The sequence below is a fragment of the Marmota monax genome, unplaced genomic scaffold (genome assembly GCF_021218885.2).
Source record: "Marmota monax isolate L192 unplaced genomic scaffold, Marmota_monax_Labrador192_F-V1.1 WCK01_AAM20220418_F8-fsc00249, whole genome shotgun sequence".
Taxonomy (NCBI): domain Eukaryota; kingdom Metazoa; phylum Chordata; class Mammalia; order Rodentia; family Sciuridae; genus Marmota; species Marmota monax.
The window spans coordinates 585,014-606,069 of record NW_026694242.1 but is presented as its reverse complement, the minus strand read 5'-3'; the positions used below and the strand labels follow the sequence as shown (position 1 = coordinate 606,069).

Genomic DNA, 21,056 nt, shown 5'->3' with positions numbered 1-21,056 from the left:
TTGACATAAAAAGCACAGATCCGTTTGCACATGAACCAAGCATTAAAATAAACAGCTTTGGGGCTGGGGATATGGCTCAAGTGGTAGCACGCTCGCCTGGCATGCGTGCGGCCCGGGTTCGATCCTCAGCACCACGTACAAACAAAGATGTTGTGTCCGCCGAAAAACTGAAAAATAAACATTAAAAATTCAAAAAAAAAAAAAAAAAAGAGGTATTCTCCTCCATCCCGCCCCGTTTAAAAAATAAAATAAAATAAAATAAACAGCTTTGCCATCGTTAACTTTTCTCCATAGTTCATCGAGTTACCCGGGTGTGTCTGTCCCAAGAAGTGGTTTCCTTTCCTTTCCTCCTCCTCCTCCTCCTCATCCTCTTCCTCCTCCTCCTTTTTTTATTTCCAACTGGGGACTTAACCAGGGGCACTCAACACCCCTAAGCCACACCCCCAGCCCTCTTTTTTAATTTAATTTAGAGACAGGATCTCTCACTGAGTTGCTTAGGGTCTTTTTGCTGAGGCTGGCCTCCAACTTGCGATCCTCCTGCCTCAGCCTCCTCAATTGCTGCGATTACAGATGTGCGCCCCTGTACCTGGCCAAGAAGTGGTTTTCAACGTTTTCTTCATTAAAATAATATGGAGAACAGTTTGTTCTGGATCCTGGGTGTTGTAATATTGGGTCAAAGAGTACAAACACTCTTTTCCCCACCTGATTCATTATCAAAGTACAGCCTAACCATTTTTTTTTTTTTTGTACCAGAGATTGAACCAGGAGTGCTTAGCCACTAGCCACATCCCCAGCCCTTTTTAAAAATTTTTTATTTAGAGACAGGGTCTTGCTAAGTTGCTGAGGGCCTGGCTAAGTTGCTGAGGCTGGCCTCCAACTTGCGATCCTCCTGCCTCAGCCTCCGGAGGTGCTGGTATTACAGATATGGGCCAGAATCTAATTTCTGATATTTGTTCTGGGGGATTCTTAGGCACATCTAGGGAAGAAATAGGCTCAGCTCATGGCAGCCAGGAAAAGGAATGAGAGAGAGGGACAGACAGACAGAGACAGACAGAGCCACACCACCGGGGAGGGTACTTCTCCAGTGACCTACTTCCTTTAACTAGGCAGACCCCACCCCCAGTAATGCATTTAGCCTTCAATGGATTAACCCATGGATAAGGTCAAAGCCCTTGTGAACTAGTCATTGCTTAAAAGCCCCATTTTTGAACCTTGCTGCATGGGGGTACCATGCTTCCAACACACAAGTTTTGGGGGGACATTCTAGACCCAAACCCTAAGAGCTCCAACATTGCCCAGAGTGTTAGCTCCCTGTCTGTATAGCAGGGCACGGTGGTGCCCCCCTGTAGTTCCAGCAGCTCTGGAGGCTGAGGCAGGAGGATCGAGTGTTCAAAGCCAGCCTCAGCCAAAGCGAGGCCCTAAGCAGTTCAGGGAGACCCTGTCTCTAAATAAAATACAAAATAGGGCTGGGGAGGGGGCTCAGGGGTTCAGTGCCCCTGAGATCAATCCCTGGTACCCCCCTCCAAAAAAAAAAAAAAAAAAAGAAAAAGAAAAACATCAGGCGCATAATAAGTGCTTATGCCCAGAGTAGGAGCTCCTTAAAGACTGAACGGATGAAAGCACAACTGGTCTAGGAACTCCAACGCACCAGTTTGACAGACTTTGATTGGGCGCCGAGGCCCCGCCCCTAGCCCCGCCCCTAGCCTCGAGTGCCCGCCCGTCTCCTAGCAACGGCCAAACAAAGCCAAAGGGCCAGGGCCTGCGGGACTCCCAGCTGCTGCGCCCGCCTGCGGGGCTTTTCGCTGCTGTCAAGTCCCCGGGGCAACTGAGGCCAAGGGCTGAGCCGAGGGGCTGCCACTCCGCGCACAGGTACCCCGCGTCTTGGAGGACCCCGGTCCCTATGTGTCTCCTCACTCCAGATGTCCCAGCCCGGCCTCCCAGCTCGGCCTCCCTGCCCGGCCTCCCCGCCCGCCTCAACAGTCCCCGGGATTGTGTCTCCATAGATTTTCTTTTTTTGGGGGGGACCAGATATTGAACCCAGGGGGGTGCTCACCCACTGAGCCCCGTCCCCAGCCCTTTCTATTTTTTTATTTAGAGACAGGGTCTCCCTGAGTTGTTTAGGGCTTCACTCAGTGGCTGAGGCTGGCCTCCCACTTGCGGTCCTCCTGCCTCAGCCTCCCCAGCCTGAGATGACAGGCATGAGCCACCGCCTGTGCTGGGCTACCTCTATAGATCTTGAACTTGTCCCCTCAGGCCAGCATCCAATGCCCATTCAATGTCTGGCATTGGGTAGGGTGAGGGGACAGCTCTGCAGGAGAAGAGGGGAAGGAGAGAAGGGGCGGGGCTTCCCCAAGGAGGCGGGGCTTCCCTCCTGCAGGCAGAGGGTGACTGCACCTTTCTTCTCCCCCAGCCGGGACAGCCAGCCCAGCATCATGTCGCTGAACGCCTGGGAGTGGGAGGATGAGGACGCGGCCATCATCGACCCCCGGACTTCTCTACACAGCTTTTTCCAGACCACCAACGACTGTGTGGTGGAGGATAACCTGGGGACCAGGGTGCAGGAGTACGACTATGACGGTCGCTACCGCACCCTTGGCTCCTTGGAAGAAGAGCACGTCAGCCCCTTTGAGCCTGACGTCCCCCAGGTGGTCCCCTGCAAATTTATTATCTCTCTGGCATTCCTGGTGAATTTTGGTAGGTGGTCAAGCAGAATTCCAATTCATTTTGCAAAAAAAAAAAGTGGGTTGTGCTACTGAGAAGCAGGTGATGTGCTCCCAGTCAGTCTGCATTTTTTTATGGATGCCCGTGGGGCACGCCTGCCATCCCAGCAGCTCTGGAGGCTGAGGCCGGAGGATCAAAAGTTGGAGGCCAGCCTCAGCAATGTAGCAACTTAGCATAAGTTTTTTTTTTTTTTTTTTGGGGGGGGGCAAGGATTGAACCCAAGGGTGCTTAACCCCTGAGCCCCGTCCCCAGCCCTTTTTATATTTTATTTGGAGACAAGGTCTTACTGAGTTGCTTAGGGCCTTGCTAAGTGGCTGAGGCTGGCCTCCATCTTGAGATCCTCCTGACTCAGCCTCCCAAGTCATAGGATGACAGGCAGATGCCACCTGTGGCCCCAATGTTCCTTTCAAGGCCACATTCCAATGACCTAAGTTCCTCCCACGAGGCTCTCTACCTCTTAAACCATTCTAGAACATTCCAGCAGCCCGCACAGGCTGGTGATCAAAGTTTCAATGCAGGGCCCCTGGGAGGCACTTCCCATAGCACTTGGCTCCAGGGGGCTGTGGCGAGAGGCCTGCTTTTCCCCCCACGTACTGAAAACAAAGCTCATTCATTCAACTTAACCCCTTCTAGGAATTAAAGGAAAATATCTAAACATTCTGGAAAAATTCAAGAAACACCCCAAACTAGACAATCACATCGCAAAGCTTCGTCGTTTCTACCACATTGAGTATTTCCTCCTGCCAGATGACGAGGAACCTAAGATCGTGGACATGGTGATATTTCCCGGAATGGCCAAGGTGTTCCTGGACTCCGGAGTAAAGGTGTGTGGTGTGGTGTGTGCGCGCATGAGTCCTGGCAAGTAGAATACTATGCACTGCGGCAAAATGTGTTCCAGAGACTCGCGGGGTGAGCATCACCTGGGGCTTGCTAGGAATTCAGGGTCCCAGGCCACCCAGCCCTGCTGACAACCTGCAATCACATGACTTTCTCTTAAGAGAGATATATATATCTCCTTTTTTTTTTTTTTTAATACAGACTATTAAGCCATGGCTTGAAGGTGGCAAATTATGGGTGTCTTGGAGCCAAAGTTTTAACGTCAATGTGACGAAGGAACTGCTAAAGAAAATGAATTTCCATAAAATAACCTTGAGGCTCTGGGACACCAAGGACAAGATTTCAAAGAAAGTCAGGTATTACCGATTAAAGGCTGCCAGTTATTTGGAAGAAGCAGGATCTTTCGGTAAGTCAGGCATTTCAGTGTTAACTCTTGAGATGTTTCTGGAAGCTTGGGATTTCTCCCTATGGTTTGAGTAACCCTCATCCAAAACCCTGAAATATAAAATGTTTCAAGATTTGTAACTTTTGCCTGGAGCAGCTTGGGAGGCTGAGGCAGGAGGATCGCAAGGTGGAGGCCAGCCTCAGCAAATTAGCCCTACGCAACTTAGCGAGACCCTGTCTCTAAATAAAATATAAAAAAGAGGCTGGGGATGGGGCTCCGGGGTTAAGCGCCCCTGGGTTCAATTCCTGGTAAAAAAAAGAAAAGAAAAAAAAAATAAGAAAACGTGTGTAAGAGAATCATTATTATTTTTTACTTGCAGACAAATATAATTCTCCCCATTCTACAGTGAGCAAAGTAAGATCATCACTTTTGTTTTAATGGTAGAATTGGAACCAACGGTGCATACTGGGAAGCCGGCTTTCACCCACTTTCTGGCCTATCTTCTCAAGGGGACCTGTTCTGCCACTGGGGACTTGGGCCTCTCGTTTTTGATCTTTTCTTGGCACTGTTGACATTCTGGTCCAGGCAAAATCCTGCTTGTAGTGCATTTCCTGGGCATGGTAGGGTGTTTAGTAGCATCCAGGGTCTTTCTACACTAGCCGTCAGCAATGGCGTCTCACAGTGACCCTTGAAAACATTTTAGACGTTTCTAGATGTCCCCAGGAGGCCAACACTGCCCCCTAGTGGAGATTCACCAAACTACATTTTTTTTGGGGGGGCGGGGCGGGTACCCAGGATTGAACCCAGCGGTGCTTAACTCCTGAGCCCCCTCCCCAGCCCTTTTTATATTTTATTTAGAGACAGGGTCTTGCTGAATTGCTTAGGGTCTTGCTCAGTTGCTGAGGCTGGACTCCAACTTGCCATCCTCCTGCCTCAGCCTCCCCAGCCATTGGGAATGACAGGTGTGTGCCAACACAGGGCTCTTTTCCCATATTTTTATTGGTGCATTGTAATTATGTTTTCTTTTCTTTTTCTTTTTTTTTTGGTGGTGCTGGGGCTTGAACCCAGGACCTTATGCATGCAAGGCAAGCTCTCTGCCAACCGAGCTCTATCCCCAGCCCCATAATTATGTATAATGATGGGATTTGCTATTACATATTCACACCCAGTGTCTTTTGGCCAATATCGTTCCCCTCTCCCTGCTCTTCTCTCCCTCCGTCTGGTTCCTCTACTGTACTGGTCTCATGACACCCCCCACCTTTTTGATTTTCCTCGGTAGCTCCCATACATAAAAGAAAACATATGACCCTCGATTTTCTGAGTTTGGCTTGCTTTGATTAACATAATGTTCTCAAGTTCCATCCATTTTCCTGCAAATGCCATAATTTCATTTTTTCTGTATGGCTGAATAAAAATATCATTATGCCCAGCCACAGTGGCACACACCTGTCATCACAGAGGCTCAGTAGGCTGAGGCAGGAGGATGGCAAGTTGGAGGCCAGCCTGAGCAACTTAGCCAGGCCCTGAGCAACTCAGCGAGACCCTGTCTCTAAATAAAATATAAAAAAGGGGATGTGGCTGGGACTCAGTGGTTGAGCAACCCTGGGTTCAATCCCTGGTACCAAAAACAACAACAATAATAAAATAATAATAAAATGATAAATAATAATAAAATGATAATAAATAATAAAATAAAATAATAATAAGATAAAAACCCCACTCCATAGTGTATAGATACTGATACCACATTTTCTCTATCCATTCATCTGTTGATGGACACCTAGGCTGGTTCCATCCATGGTTGGGCTATTGTGATTTGTGTTTTTCCCACTAATAAAGGCTGTGCATATTAACTTTGTAAAAACAACTTAGCAACAGAGTACCAAAAGGAGAAAAAAGAAATCAGTATCGCATGATGTCTCTCCAGAGGTGATCATTGTTAATAGTTTCCTGTGGGGTCTGGAGTACCTGTGGCTCCAAATCCTGCCTTTGGTCCCAGGATTCCCGATATACACTCTTTGTTTCTTGGGAGTGAAGGAACGCTTTAAGAAGTCTGTTTCAAATCACAAAGAAAAGAGGCAATTTATTCAGCAGGGTAATTCATGAGCCAGAACTTATTAGCATAGTGGTCTATAATTTTTGTTTTGTTTTTTTGGGGGGGGGTACTAGGAATTGAACCTGGGAGACACTTAACCATTGAGCCCCATCCCCAGCCCTTTGTATATTTTATTTAGAGACAGGGTCTCACTGAGTAGCTGGGGACCTCAGCTAAGTTGCAGAGGCTGGCCTCCAACTTGCCATCCTCCTGCCTCAGCCTCCCCAGCTTCTGGGATGACAGCCCTGTGCTCGGCCTCATCTATCTTACCTATTGCTTCATGTCCATCTTGAGTCAAGCGATGGTGAGGTAGAGGGTCTGCAGTCCACGACTGAGTCCACGATCCTTTCTCCCTCATTCTAGAGGAAGTGAGACTTTTGGTTTTAGATCAGAGAAGACAGTGCGATCTGAGCCACGAGAAAGCCAGCATCAACAAAGAGGAGTGGGATGAGGAGCGTCTCTTAGGAAAACCGGAAAAAGCAGAGAAACACTCAAAACTTTTTCCAGGTGAGTAGCAGTACCTTTGTGGAAAAGCTGTGAGGGAGATTGTAGTGGGGGGGTAACCATCGATGGAGCCGCCGGGCCGTAAACATGCACTGCAATCCCTCCCGTGTAGTGGCAGGTAAAGGTGCACTGCAGTCCCTCCCATGTAGCGGCAGCTGCCCACAGCGTGGTCCATCCTGCAAGGCCCTGCCCTGCGCTCTTGCTCCCTCCATCAATTTTATTGTTGGTTCTTTTTCTTTAATTTTCATCTGTTGTATGACTTGCAAGAAACGTTGCTGACCCTAGAAGTGATAGAAGTGGATTTATAAAGAAAATTCAGCAGATACAGAAAATTAGTTAAAAAGGAAAAATAATCATTCCACCACCTATGGCCATCTGTGTAACATTTTTTCTCAGCATAGGAAAACAAACTTCTTTGTGTTTTTTTTTCCTTTAATTTTAAAAATTTGTTCTTTATAGCTCTCCATGACAGAGTGCATTTTGACATATCATGTATATGGGGGTGTAACTTCCCATTCTGGTGGTTGGACCTGCTGTGGAGTATCCCTGGGCAAGCCCTCTACCACTGAGCTAAAACCCCAGACCCTAGATGAATATGAAAGCAAATTTCTCATCTATAAGATGAGGATGCATGTCATATTACTATATTCTGAGATCACTAATATGTTACCACATGTACTTTCCTTAAAAAATTTCCCTAAACATCTTACTATTCCCTCAGCTAATAGGAATGAAAATTGCTTAATATTCCCAATAGATTTTTTTTTTTTTTTTTGCATCTGAAGAGTGCCCAGGTCTAAACAGTACCAAAGTGGACAATTTAATATGTAATACATTTTCTTCTTTTTTCTCTGTGATGGCCTCCATTTGTCCAAATAATTAGAATGAGTCTCATCCACATATTCATTATCCATGCGCTTGGTAATGACTAACAAACCTTTTTTTGAAAAATATTTTTAAGTTGTCAATGGACTTTTATTTTATTTACTTATACATGGTGCTGAGAATTGAACCCAGTGCCTCACGCATGCTAGGCAAGTGCTCTACCACTGAGCCACCACCCCAGCCCCAACATTTCTTTTTTGGGGTGCTTACCACACACCTGGCCTTCTGCCTCAAGGCCAGCATTACAGAAATGTGTAAGGGGGTCCCTGTTTCTTACTGAATCAGCATGGAATAAGAACTTTGGTGACATTTGCTAATATTATTAGGTTCTCACCAAGCAGAACCTGAAATCATTTCCAAGAACAATGAGGACTATGAAAAGTCACTCAAAATGGATGATCTTTCTTCAATTCGGTAAGGATGGTATCCTGTTATTTTGTGGGTGGGGTGGGAAGAGAGCCCCTCTTGGATGAGACCTGTTACAACTCAGGGCAAGTTTTCTCTTTAATTTAGTAATTGTGGTTAAGTTGGAACTCGTGCAACCCAGGCAAAATTAAAGAACAAGAAAGAAAGAAAAGCTTGTGTTTATATGCACATGTGCCTCAAGCATGGTGGTCTCTGCATGCAGTCCTCAAAATGGTCACCTTCTGAGGTGCAATTTTTTTTTGGGGGGGAGATACTAGAGATTGAACTCAGGGGTACTTGACCACTGAGCCACATCCCTTATCCTTTTTTTGTATTTATTTAGAGACAGGGTCTCACTAAGTTACTTAGGGCCTCGCTTTTTCTGAGGCTGGTTTTGAATTCATGATCCTCCTGCCTCAGACTCCCAAGCCTCTGGGATTACAGGCATGTGCCCCCACATCCATCTGATGTTTTTTTTTTAATCTTCATTAATTTTTTTTCTCTTTGTGGAATTTCTAGACGAAGCACTTCAAGAACACCAGTTGTTCCTCTGGCCGGGGCAACAATGTTGGAGATTAAGGAATTTATTGAGAAAAAATCATTAAACAGCTTAACAGACATGTTAGAAAAACAAAGATCTCAAAGTAAGAGTGAGATTTTGAAATTTTATAATTCGACTGCAAATTATAAAATATGTCAAATTTATAATGTTTGAATAGGATTCTTTGATATCTTACCAAAAGTTAGACACTATGCTATATGTATTTTCAATGTATTCATCCAATCCCTACCATCAACCAATCTGTCCATCCACCTATTTATTATTCTATCTAAGGTCCATCCACCTATCCATTATTCTATCTATCCATCCATCCATCTACCTACAAAACCATCCATCCATCCATCCATCCATCCATCTTTGTATCCATCTATACATCCATCCATGCATCTAACCATCTATCTTTCCATCCAAACATCAATCTATTCTACCACCCATCCATACATCCACTCATCTATCTATCCATCCATCCATTTATCCATCCAACCATTCACCTATCTATCCAACCATCCACCTATTTATCCATCCATCTATCCATCCATCCATCAGTCCACCTATACATTATTCCATCTATCATTCCATCCATCCATTAATCTATCATTCCATTCATTTATCCATCTATCCACCTATGCATTCATCCATACATCCATACATCTTCTATCCATCTGTCTATCCATCTATACATACATCTGTGATTATAATCATCCATCTCTCCATCCATCCAACTATCCATCTATCCATTAATCTATCCTACCATCCATCCATCCATTCATCCATCTTCCCATTCATCTATCCATCTACCCATCTATTCATCATCCATCCATCTATCCATCTCCATACATCTATCCATCCACCCATCTCTCTACCTATTCATCCACCTATCCATTTATTTATCTACCTATTCATTCATCCATCCATTCAACTGTCAATCCATTCATCGGTTCATCCATCCATCCATCCATCCATCCATCTATCCATCTACCTGTCAATCTATCCATCCATTTATCCATCTATCAAACCATCCATCTATCCATCCATCCATCCATCCATCCATCTATCCATCCATCTGTCTAACCATCCACCTATCTACCCATCCATTCAAACATGTATATATCCATCTATCTATTCATGAACCCATCCACCCATCATTCTGTCTATCCATATATCCATCTATCTATTCATCTACTTCTTTCCTTCCTTCCATCCATTCATCCATCCATCCATCCATCCACCCACCCATCCATCCATCTACCTCTCCATCCATCCATCTATCTACCCATTCTTCTATTTAACCATTGATCCATACATCCATCTATCTATCCATCCATCTATTCATCTATCTATCTATCCATTCATCATCTATCATTTATTCATTTATTAACCCATGCATCCATCAATTCATAAATCAATATAACCATTCATCCATTCATCCATTCATCAATCCATTCATCTATATATCCATCCATCCATCAATTCATCTGTTTATATACCTGTTCATCCATCTATCCTTCATCCACCCATCCATCTTCATCAGTCCATCCATCCATTTATACATTGATCTATCCATTTGTTCTTCAATCCACCTCAATCCATCTATCCATCCATCCATCTATCCATCCACCATCCATTCACTGACCCATCCATCGATCCATCCACCCATCTGTCTATCCATCCATTCATCCATCTATCCTTCCATCACACCAAACATATATATCCATCCATCAATTTGTCTATCCATTGATTCAACTAATTATCCATCATCCATCATCCCATCCATCCATCTATCCATTAATCCATCTATCCATCTGTTTATTTATCCATTCATTTATCCATCCATCCATTCATTTATCCATCCATCCATCCATCCATCCATCCATATATCCAGCCATCCACATATCCATCCATCCTCCTTTCTTTCCATCCTTCTATGCATACAGCATCTATTTACTCATCTATCCCTCAGTTTATCAGTCATTTCATTGATCCATCTATCTATCCACACATCTAACCAATTATCCATCCATCCATCAATCCACCCCTCCTTCCATCCCTCCATCCATCTATCTATCCATCAATCAGCCTATCTATTTATCTATCCATCAATCTTTATATCCATCCATTTATCTATCCATGTATCTATCTATCCATCCATACAATAATCTAGCCACCCATCCAAAATATTCATCTACCTATCTATTCATCCATCCATCCAACCAACCATCTATCCATCTATCATTCCATACATCCATCTATCCATCCATTTATCAATTTACCCATCTACCTATCTATCCATCCATCCATCTATTTATTTACCTCTTTATCCATTATCTATAATCCCATCCATCTATCTCCATCCATCTATCAATCCATCTCTTTATCTATCCATCCATCCAAACAACTATCATCCATCAATCCATTTGTCTATCTATACAACCATCTACCCATCCATTTATCGATCTGTCTATCCATCCATCTATCCATCCATATATCTATCTATCCATCCATCCATCAGTCTGTGTATATATGCATGCATCCATCCATTCATTCATCTATCTATCCATTCATCCATTCATCTATCATTCCATCTGTCCATCATCTATCCATCTATCTATCCAACCATCTAACTATCCATCTATCTTTCCATTCATCCATCCATTATTTCATGCATCCATCAATCCACTCTTCTATTTATGCATCCATCCTTCTATCCATTCATGCACCAAACTATCTATCTATGCATTCATCCATCTCTCTATCCATCCATCTATCCATTCATTAATCTATACATCCATTCATCTTATCTATTAATCCATTCGTCTATTAATACATCTATCTATCTACCCATTCAACCATCCATTCATCCATTTCTCAATCCATCTGTCTATCTTCCATCCATCTATTCATCCAACTCTTTATTTATTCAACCATCCATCCATCTGTCTATCCATCATTCCATACATCATTTCCACCCATCTATCTATTCCTCTGTCCATCTATCCATCTATTTATCCATCTATTCATCCATCTATCTATCCATCCATCCAACCAATTATCCATTGATCCATCTGTCTATCTATCCATCAATCCATCTATTTATCTATCCATCGATCTCTCTATCCATCCATCTATCTATCCATCCATCCATCCATCTATCCATGTATCTATCTATCCATTCATACATCTATCAATCCATCTGTCTGTCTCTCCATTCACTCATCCATCATTTCATCTATCCATCTGTCTATACATTCATCCATCTGTCCATCTATACTTCTATTCATCCACCTATCCATCTACTCTTCCTTCCATCCATCTATATATCCATCAACTCATTCATCCATCCATCTTTCTATCATTCCCTCCTATTTATCCATGTATCTATTTATCATCTATCAATCTATCTGTATATCATCCCATCAATCTATCCATCCACCCATGCAATCATGTATCCTTCCATCCATTCTACCATCTACCCATTTATCCATCCATCATTCCCTCCACTTATCCATCTATCCATCCATCCAACCAACCATCTACCTATTTATGCATCTGTCTATGTATCTATCCATCCATCCATTACTCCATCTATCTATCTATCCATCAATCCATTCTTCTCTCTGCATCCATCCATCTATCCATTGATGCATCTGTCTATCCATCCCTCTCTACATCCATCCATCCATTTTTCATCCATTCATCTGTCCATATGTCAACCCATCTGTCTATCCTTCTATCCATTCATCCATCTGTCTGTCCATATACCCAAACAATTATCCATCCATCCATTCATCAATCTATCCATGCACCAAACTATCCATGCATCTGTCCATGCCTCCATCCATCCATCCATCCATCCATCCATCCATCTATTAATCTGTCTATCATTCCCTCCATTCCTTCATCCATTTTTCCGTCCATCCATCCATCTATCCATCCATCAATTCATCCTTCTATCTACCTCTGCATTCATCTATCCATCCATCTACTACCCATCCAGCCAGACAACCATTCATCAATCATCTGACTATCTATCCATTGATTTCTCTATCTATACATCTATTTATCTATCTATCCATCCATCTATCAACCCATCTGTCTATGCTTCCATCCATCCATCTATCTATTCATCTATCCAAACAATATCCATCCATCATTTCATCCACCCATCTATCAATCCATTCATCTATCCATCCATCCAACCACTTATCTATTCATTCATCTATCTATCCATCCATCCATCAATCAATCCATTCTTCTATCTTCGCATGTACCCATCTATTCATTTATCCATCCATCCATCCAACCAACCAATTATTCATCTATCCATCATTCCATCCATTCATCTATCCATCAATCCATTTGTCTATCCATCCATCTATCCATCCGTCCAATTATTCATCCATTCATCATTCTATTCACCAATCCATCAATACATGCATTTATCCATCATCTATCTATTCATTCATCAATGTATCTATTCATTCATACATGCATTTATCAACCCATAAGTCCATCTATCCATAAATCTATCCATCCACCCATTTATCCTTCTATGAATCCATCTGTCTATCCCTCCATTCATTCATCGATCCATCTATCTATCCATCTACCCATACAGCCATCTATTTGACTATCTATCCATCCATTCATCAATCTATCCATCTATCCATCTATCTTCCATCTACACATCCATTAATCCACCCATCTATTTATCCATCATATATCTCTGTCTATCCATCAATCCATTCATCTAACTATCCATCCATTAATCCATCCATAAATTCATTCATCTATTCATTAATCCATTAACCTGTCTATCCATTCATCCATCTATTAATCCATATTTCCATCCATCAATTCATCCATCTATCAATCTATTTGTCTATCTATCCATCCTTCCATTTAATGATCCATCTATTCATCTATCCATCAATCCAACCATGTATCCATTAATCCATTCATCTAACCATCTATATATCTACTTTTCCATCCATGTATGAATCCTTTTGTCTATCCCTTGATTCATCCATTGATCTATCATCTATATATCCATCCATTCATCCAACCATCCATCCTCCATCTATCCATCTATCAATCCATTCATCTATCTATCCCATCCACCCATCTAACAATCCATCTATCCAATCAACCATCAACCCATCCATCTCTCCATCCATCCATCTATGATCCCATATGTATACCCCTAATTCATCCATTGATCCATCTATCTGTCATCCATCCATCCAACCATTCATATATCTATCCATCAATCCATTCATCTTTCTATCCATCTATACATCCATTAATCCATCCCTCTATTTATCCATCCATCTATCTATCTATTCGTGTATAAATCCATCTATATATTTATCTATCCACCCATCCATTAATCTATCTATCAATCTATTTGTCTATGTATCCATCCATCTCTCCATCATCTCTCCATCCATCCATATAAGTTTCTATCCATCCATCCATCCATCCATCCATCCATCCATCAATCCATTTGTCTATGTATCCATCCTTCCATCTATCTCTCCATCCACCCATTAATATTAATAATCCATGCATCTACCTATCCATCCATCCATCTCCCCATCCATCATTCCATCCATCCATCAATCCATTCGTCTATCTCCATCAATCCATCTATTCACACATCCTTTAATCTATCTATTCATCCATCCATCTCTCTATCCATTCATTTCTCTATCCATCTATCATCCATCTATCCATCATTTTATTCATCCATTCATCAATCCATCCTTCTATCTATCTATTCATCCAACCATCTATTTATTCATCCATCCATCATTCTACCTATCTATTTATCCATCCTTCCATCAATCCATACATCTACCTATCTATCCATCTATTTATCCATCCATCCAACTAACCATCTACTTATACATCCATCTATCCATCCTTTCATCTATCAATCATTCTTCTATTTCAGCATCCATCTAGCCACTCATCTATGTATTCTATCCATCCATTTCTCCATCTATCCATCTTCTATCAACCCATTTGTCCATTCTTCCATCTATCCATCTATTTATCCATATATCCATCCTTTATTCTATCCATCCATTAATCAATTCATCTTTCTAACCATGTATCCATGTATCCATCCATCTACCCATCTATCCATGTATTTATCCATCTATCCATCACTCTATCCATCCATCCATTCATGTATCTATCTATCCATTCATCAATCTATTTGTATATCCATCCATCCATCTATCTCTCCATCCATCCATACAACCATCTGTCCGTCCATCCATCCATCTATCTATCCATCCATTAATAATCCATCCATCTACCTATCCTTCTATCCATCTCCCCATCCATCTATCCATCATTCCATCCATTCATTCATTAAGCCTTTTGTCTGTCTATCCATGCATCCATCTATCCATCCATGTATTTATCTATCCATTGATCTATTTGTCTATGTATCCATCCATCCATCTCTCCATCCATCCATACAACTATCTATCCATCCATTCATTAATAATCCATGTATCTTCCTATCCATCATCCATCTATCCATCTATCTCCCTATCCATCCATCCATCCATCATTCCATCTATCAATCCATCCATCTATCCATCAATCCTTTTGTCTATTTCCATCCATCCAGAGATCCATATATTCATACATCCTTCAATCCATCTGTCTATCTATCCATCCATCCATCTATCCCTCCATCTATCTATCCATCATTTATTCATCTATCCATCAATCCATTTATCTATCTATCCATTTATCTGTCTATCCACCTATCTATCTATCCTTCTATCTATAAATCCATTCATTTATTTATTCACCCATCTATATCTCTATCCATCCATCTATCTATCCCTCCATCCATCAATCTGTCAGTAGATCTATCCATCCATCTATCTATCCATCTATTCATGCAACCATCTATCCATCCATCCTACCATCCATCATCCATCCTTCATTTCATCTATCCAACTATCTATTCATCCATCCATCCATACATCTATCCATAATTCATCTGCTCATCTATCCATCCATCCATCTATCCATTCATTAATTTATCTATCCATCAATCTATTTGTCTGTCTATGGATTCATCCATCTATCAATCCGTTTGTCTATTTATTCATTCATGTATCATCTGTCCATCCATCCAATCATTTATCTACCCATCCATCCATCTTTCTGTCCATCCATCCATCTATCTATTAGTCTATCCATCCATCCAACCATTAATACATCTGTCTATTTATCCATTTATCATCCTTCCATCCATCTATCCATCCCCCTTTCATCCATCTATGCATTCATCTATCAATCTCGATCCTTCTGTCCATCCATTTTCAATCCATCAATCTACCCATTTGTCCAACTACAAATCCATCCGTCTATCTCTCCATCCATCCGTCTATCCATGTATCTATTTATCCATCTATCTATCCATTTATCCATTCATTCATCCTACAATCTATCCATCCACCCATCTGTCTACATTCATCTATCCATCCATCTTCCAGTCCATCCATTCATATATCTATCTAATACATGCAACCATATACCTATCCATCCATCTATCCATCCACCCATCTATTACTCCTTCTATCCATCAATCCATTCTTCTATCTCTGCATGCATCCATCTATTCATCCTTCAATCCATCTGTATATCCATTCTTTTTTTCCATCCATCTGTCTATCCTTCCATTCATCCATCTATCCATCTATCCATCCAGCTAACCAATTGTCCAACTATCCTTTATTCCATCCATCCTTCCATTAATCCATCCATCCATCATTCCATCTATCCATGTAACTATCTATCCATTCATCTATCCATCTGTCCATGTATCCATCTATTTATCCATCCCTCTATCTATCCATTCATCCATCCATCCACTACTCCTTCCACCTATCAATCCATTCTTCTATCTCTGCATCCATTCATCAATCATCCATCCGTCCTTCCATCCTTCCACTAATCCATTAGTCTATCAATGCATCCATCCATTTACACATCCCTCACTCCCTCCATCAGTCCATCTATCTATGTATCCATCCATCCTTCCATCCTTCCATCCATTAATCTATGTATTCATTCATCCATATTTCTATCCATCCGTCATTCCATCCATCTCTCTATTCATCCATGTATCTATCTATCCATCCATCTATAAATTGTCTGTATATCCACCCATCTATCTATTCATCCATCTAAATTGCTATTCATCTAGCCAACCATCCATCATTCTATCCATCTATCATCCATCAATCCAGTCATCTACCTATCGATCCATCCATCTATCCATCAATCCATTCTTCCATCTATCAACCTACCCATCCATCTATCCATTAATCCATCAATCCATTCTTCTATCACTGTATCAATCAGTCTACCAATTCATCCGTCCTTCAATCCATCTGTCTATCCATCCATCCATCTATCCATTTGTCTATCCATCCCTCCGTCTATTAACCCATCTGTCTGTCCTTCCATCCATTCATCTATGTGTATATCCAACAAACCAATTATCTATCCATCCGTCATTCCATCATCCACCTATCAAATCATCCATCTATCCATGTATCATCTATCCATCCATCCATCCATCCATTCTTCTATTCATTCATCCATCTTTCTATCCATCCATCAATCCATCCATTTATCCATCCATCAATCTCTCTATCCATCCATGTATCTATCCATCTACCCATCTATCAATCCATCTCTATGCATCCATCCATCCACCCATGCAACCAGCTATCCATTCCTCCATCCACCCATCTATCCATCCATCTCTGAATCATCCATGTACCTATCCATCCAAATGTCTATTATCCATCCATCCACCCATTTGTCTATCCATCCATCCATCCATCCACCAATCCATCCATCCATCCTTCCATCCATCCTTCTATTTATCTACCATCTCTGAATCCATCAGTCTATCCCTCCATTCAACCCTCAATCCATTTATCCATCCATCTATCCATTCATCCAACCATCTATCTATCATTTCATCCATCCATCTAGCTATCCTTCCATCAATCTCTTTGTCTATGTATCTATCCATCTATCTATCCATTCATCTATCATCCATTCATCAATCCATCCATCAATCCATCTATCAATCTATCTGTCTATCCATCCATCCATCTTTCTATCCATCTATCTCTTCAACCATCCATCTATCAATCCATCTGTCTATACATCTATCCATCTTTCCATCCATCTATCTCTTCATCCATCCATCTATAAATACATCTGTCTATCCCTCCATTCATCCATCTATCCATCCATCCATTAATCCATTTGTCTATCTATCCATCCATCAATCCATCCATTTATACATCAATCCATTCGTCTATGCATGTATCCATCCATTGTTGGTCCATCTATTAATCCATCTGTCTATCTATCCATCTCTCTACCAATCTATCTATATATCCATCTACTTATAAATCTATCTAACCCTCCATCCATGAATTTATTCATCTATCTATCCATCTAGCCATCAATCCACCCATCTATCCATCCATCTGTGAATCCATTCGTCTATCTATCCATCCATCCATCCATCTAATGATCCATCTATCCATCCATCTATTCATCTATCCATCCATTTATGATCCCATAAATCCCTCCATTCATCAATCAATCCATCTATCTGTTCATCCATCCATCCATCATGCCATCCATCTATCCATCAGTCCATCCACCTATATATCTATCATTTCATCTATATATCCATCAATCCATCCATCTATTTATTCATAAATCCATTCTTCTATCTATCCAACCATCATTCTATCAATCTATCTATCAATCCCTCTGTCTATCTCTCTATAATCCATCCACCTATAAATCCATCTATCCTTCTATCCATTCCTCTATCCATCCATTATCCATCTATCCATTCATTAATCTGTTCATCTATCAATCCATTAATCTATCTACCCATCTATTCATCTAATGATCCATCTATCCATCCATTTATCCATCCTTCCATCCATCCATCTATTTATCCCTCCATTTGTCAATCGACCCATCTATCAATTCATCTATCCAACCACCATTTTATCCATCCATCCATCAATCCATCCGTCTGTCTATCCATCCATCCATCTATCTATATATCTGTCTTTCCATCTATATATCCATCAATCCATCCATCTATCTATCCATCAATATATCCATCCATCTATCTATCTATCTATCTATCCATTCATCAATCTATTCATCCATCTATCCACCAATCCATTCCTCTATATATCTATTCATCCATCTATTGATCCATCTATCTATCCATCTCTCTCTATCCATCCATTTATCAATCCATCCATCTGTCTATATATCCATCTATCTGTAAATCCACCTGTCTGTCCCTGTATTTATCCATATATCCATCTATCTATCCATCCATCTAACCATCTTTCCATCTAGCCATCCATCATTCCATCCATTCATCAGTCTATCAATCCATCTATACTTTCATCAATCATCCATCTTCATATCTATCTATCTATCTATCCATCCATCTATTTGTCTATCGATCCTTCTATCCATCCATCTCTCTATTCATCCATTCATCCATCTATCCATTCATCCACCTATTCATCCATCCTTGTATGAATAGATCTGTCTCTCCAGTCATCCATACACCCGTGTATCTATCCATCCATTATAACCATATACCCATCTAGCCATCCTTCATTCCATCCTTCCATCCATCCATCTATACATCCATCAATTCACCCATCTATTTATCCATCCATCTTTATCTCTATCTATCAATCCATTTGTCTATCGATCCTTCTATCTATCCACCCATCAATACATCTGTCTCTCCATCATTCATCTATCCATTCATCTATCTAACCATCCATCCTTCTATGAATCCATTTGTCTATCCTTGATTCATCCATCTTTTCATCTATTGAATCATCCTTCTATCATCCATCATTCCATCTATCTACCCATTAATCCATTTTTCTATCCATCTATCCATCTATCCAACAACCTGTCCGTCTATCCTTCTATCCATCCATCCATCTATCTATCCATCTATATATCCATCAATCCATCCATCTATTTATCCATATCTATCCATGTATCTATCTATTAATCTGTCTGTATATCCGTTCATCCATCCATCTTTCCGTCCATCCATGCAACCATCTATCCATCCATCCATTCTACCATCTATGCATCTATCCATCCACCAGTCCATTCTTCTATCTATCCATCAATCCATCCATCCCTCCAACCATCTACCTATCTATCCATACACCCATCCATCAATCTATTCTTCTATGAATTCATACATCTATCCATTCGTCAATCCATCTGTATATCCATTTATCCATCCATCTTTCCATGCATTTATCAATCCATCTGTTCATCTGTCTATCCATCTATCTAACCAGTTATCCATCTACCCATCATTCCATCCATCCATCCATCCATCCCTGTACCCATCTATCCATCCATTCCTCTATGTATCCTTCCATCCATCCAACTATCCATCTATCATTATACCCATCTATTTATCTATCTATCCATCAATCTATCCTTCTCTATCTATTCCTCCATCCCTCCATCCTTCTATCCATCCATTCAACCATCTACCTGTCCATCCATCCATCCATCCTCTGTCAACCCATCTGTCTATCCATCGAATTATCCATCCATCAGTCCATCTGTCTATTCATGCATCCATGTATCCATTTATCCTTCAACTCATTTATGTATTTATATATCCATTGATCTCTCTATTTATGTATCTATCCATCCATTCATCCATCTCCCCATCCGTCCATATGTCCATCCATCCATCAATCCATTAATCTATTTATCCATCCATCTATGGATCTATCTATCCATGCATCCTTCAGTCTGTCTATCTATCCATCCATTCATCTCTCTATTCATCCATCTATCTATCTAACCTTCCATCTAACCATCTATCTATCCATCATTTTATGCATCCATTCATCAATCCATCTGACTATTTATCTATCCATCCATCCATCTATCATTTTACCCATCCATTGGTCCATTAATCTATCCATCCATCCAACCCTCAATACATCTGTTTATCCATTTATTCATCCTTCCATCTGTCCATCCATTCATCCATCCCTCCCTTCATCTATCTATGTATTCATTCATTAATCTTGATCCTTGTATTCATCCAATTTCGATCCATCCATCTACAAATAAATCCATCCATCCATCATCTAATCATTCATCTATCCATCCATCCATTCATCCATCAACCCATTCATCTCTCTATCCATTCATTCATCTATCCATCTCCATTTATCTATCCATCCTTCCATCTGTCCATCTATCCATCCATCCATCCATTCATCCATCTACTATCCATCTATCCATCCATCCATTTATTTTTTATCCATCCATCGATCATTTATTTTCTATTGATCCTTCGATCAATCCATCTGTCTATCCATACATCTCTCTGTCTATCCGTGTATCTATCCATCCACCCATCCATCCATTCATCCATCAATATTCTATTATCCATCTCTCTATCTCTGTCCATCCCTTTATCTATCCATTCATCTATGAATACATCCATCCATTTATCTATCCATCCATCCATGCATCCTTCCTTCCATCCATCCACCCATTCACAT

General features: G+C 41.0%; 1 protein-coding gene across 3 annotated transcripts in view; it reads left to right on the top strand.

Moving 5' to 3' along the window:
- The first annotated feature begins 1,745 nt into the window (after positions 1-1,745).
- Cfap92 (cilia and flagella associated protein 92 (putative)) overlaps positions 1,746-21,056 on the top strand; it is a 43,062-nt gene continuing 23,751 nt past the window's right edge. For all 3 annotated transcript variants that reach the window (XM_046466960.2, XM_046466959.2, XM_046466964.2), the window contains exons 1-7: positions 1,746-1,869; positions 2,411-2,694; positions 3,355-3,545; positions 3,760-3,964; positions 6,402-6,545; positions 7,754-7,841; positions 8,352-8,476. In XM_046466960.2, coding sequence (XP_046322916.1) covers positions 2,433-2,694; positions 3,355-3,545; positions 3,760-3,964; positions 6,402-6,545; positions 7,754-7,841; positions 8,352-8,476 — 1,015 coding nt within the window. In that variant the 5' untranslated portion in view covers positions 1,746-1,869; positions 2,411-2,432. The remainder of the gene's footprint in view (positions 1,870-2,410; positions 2,695-3,354; positions 3,546-3,759; positions 3,965-6,401; positions 6,546-7,753; positions 7,842-8,351; positions 8,477-21,056) is intronic.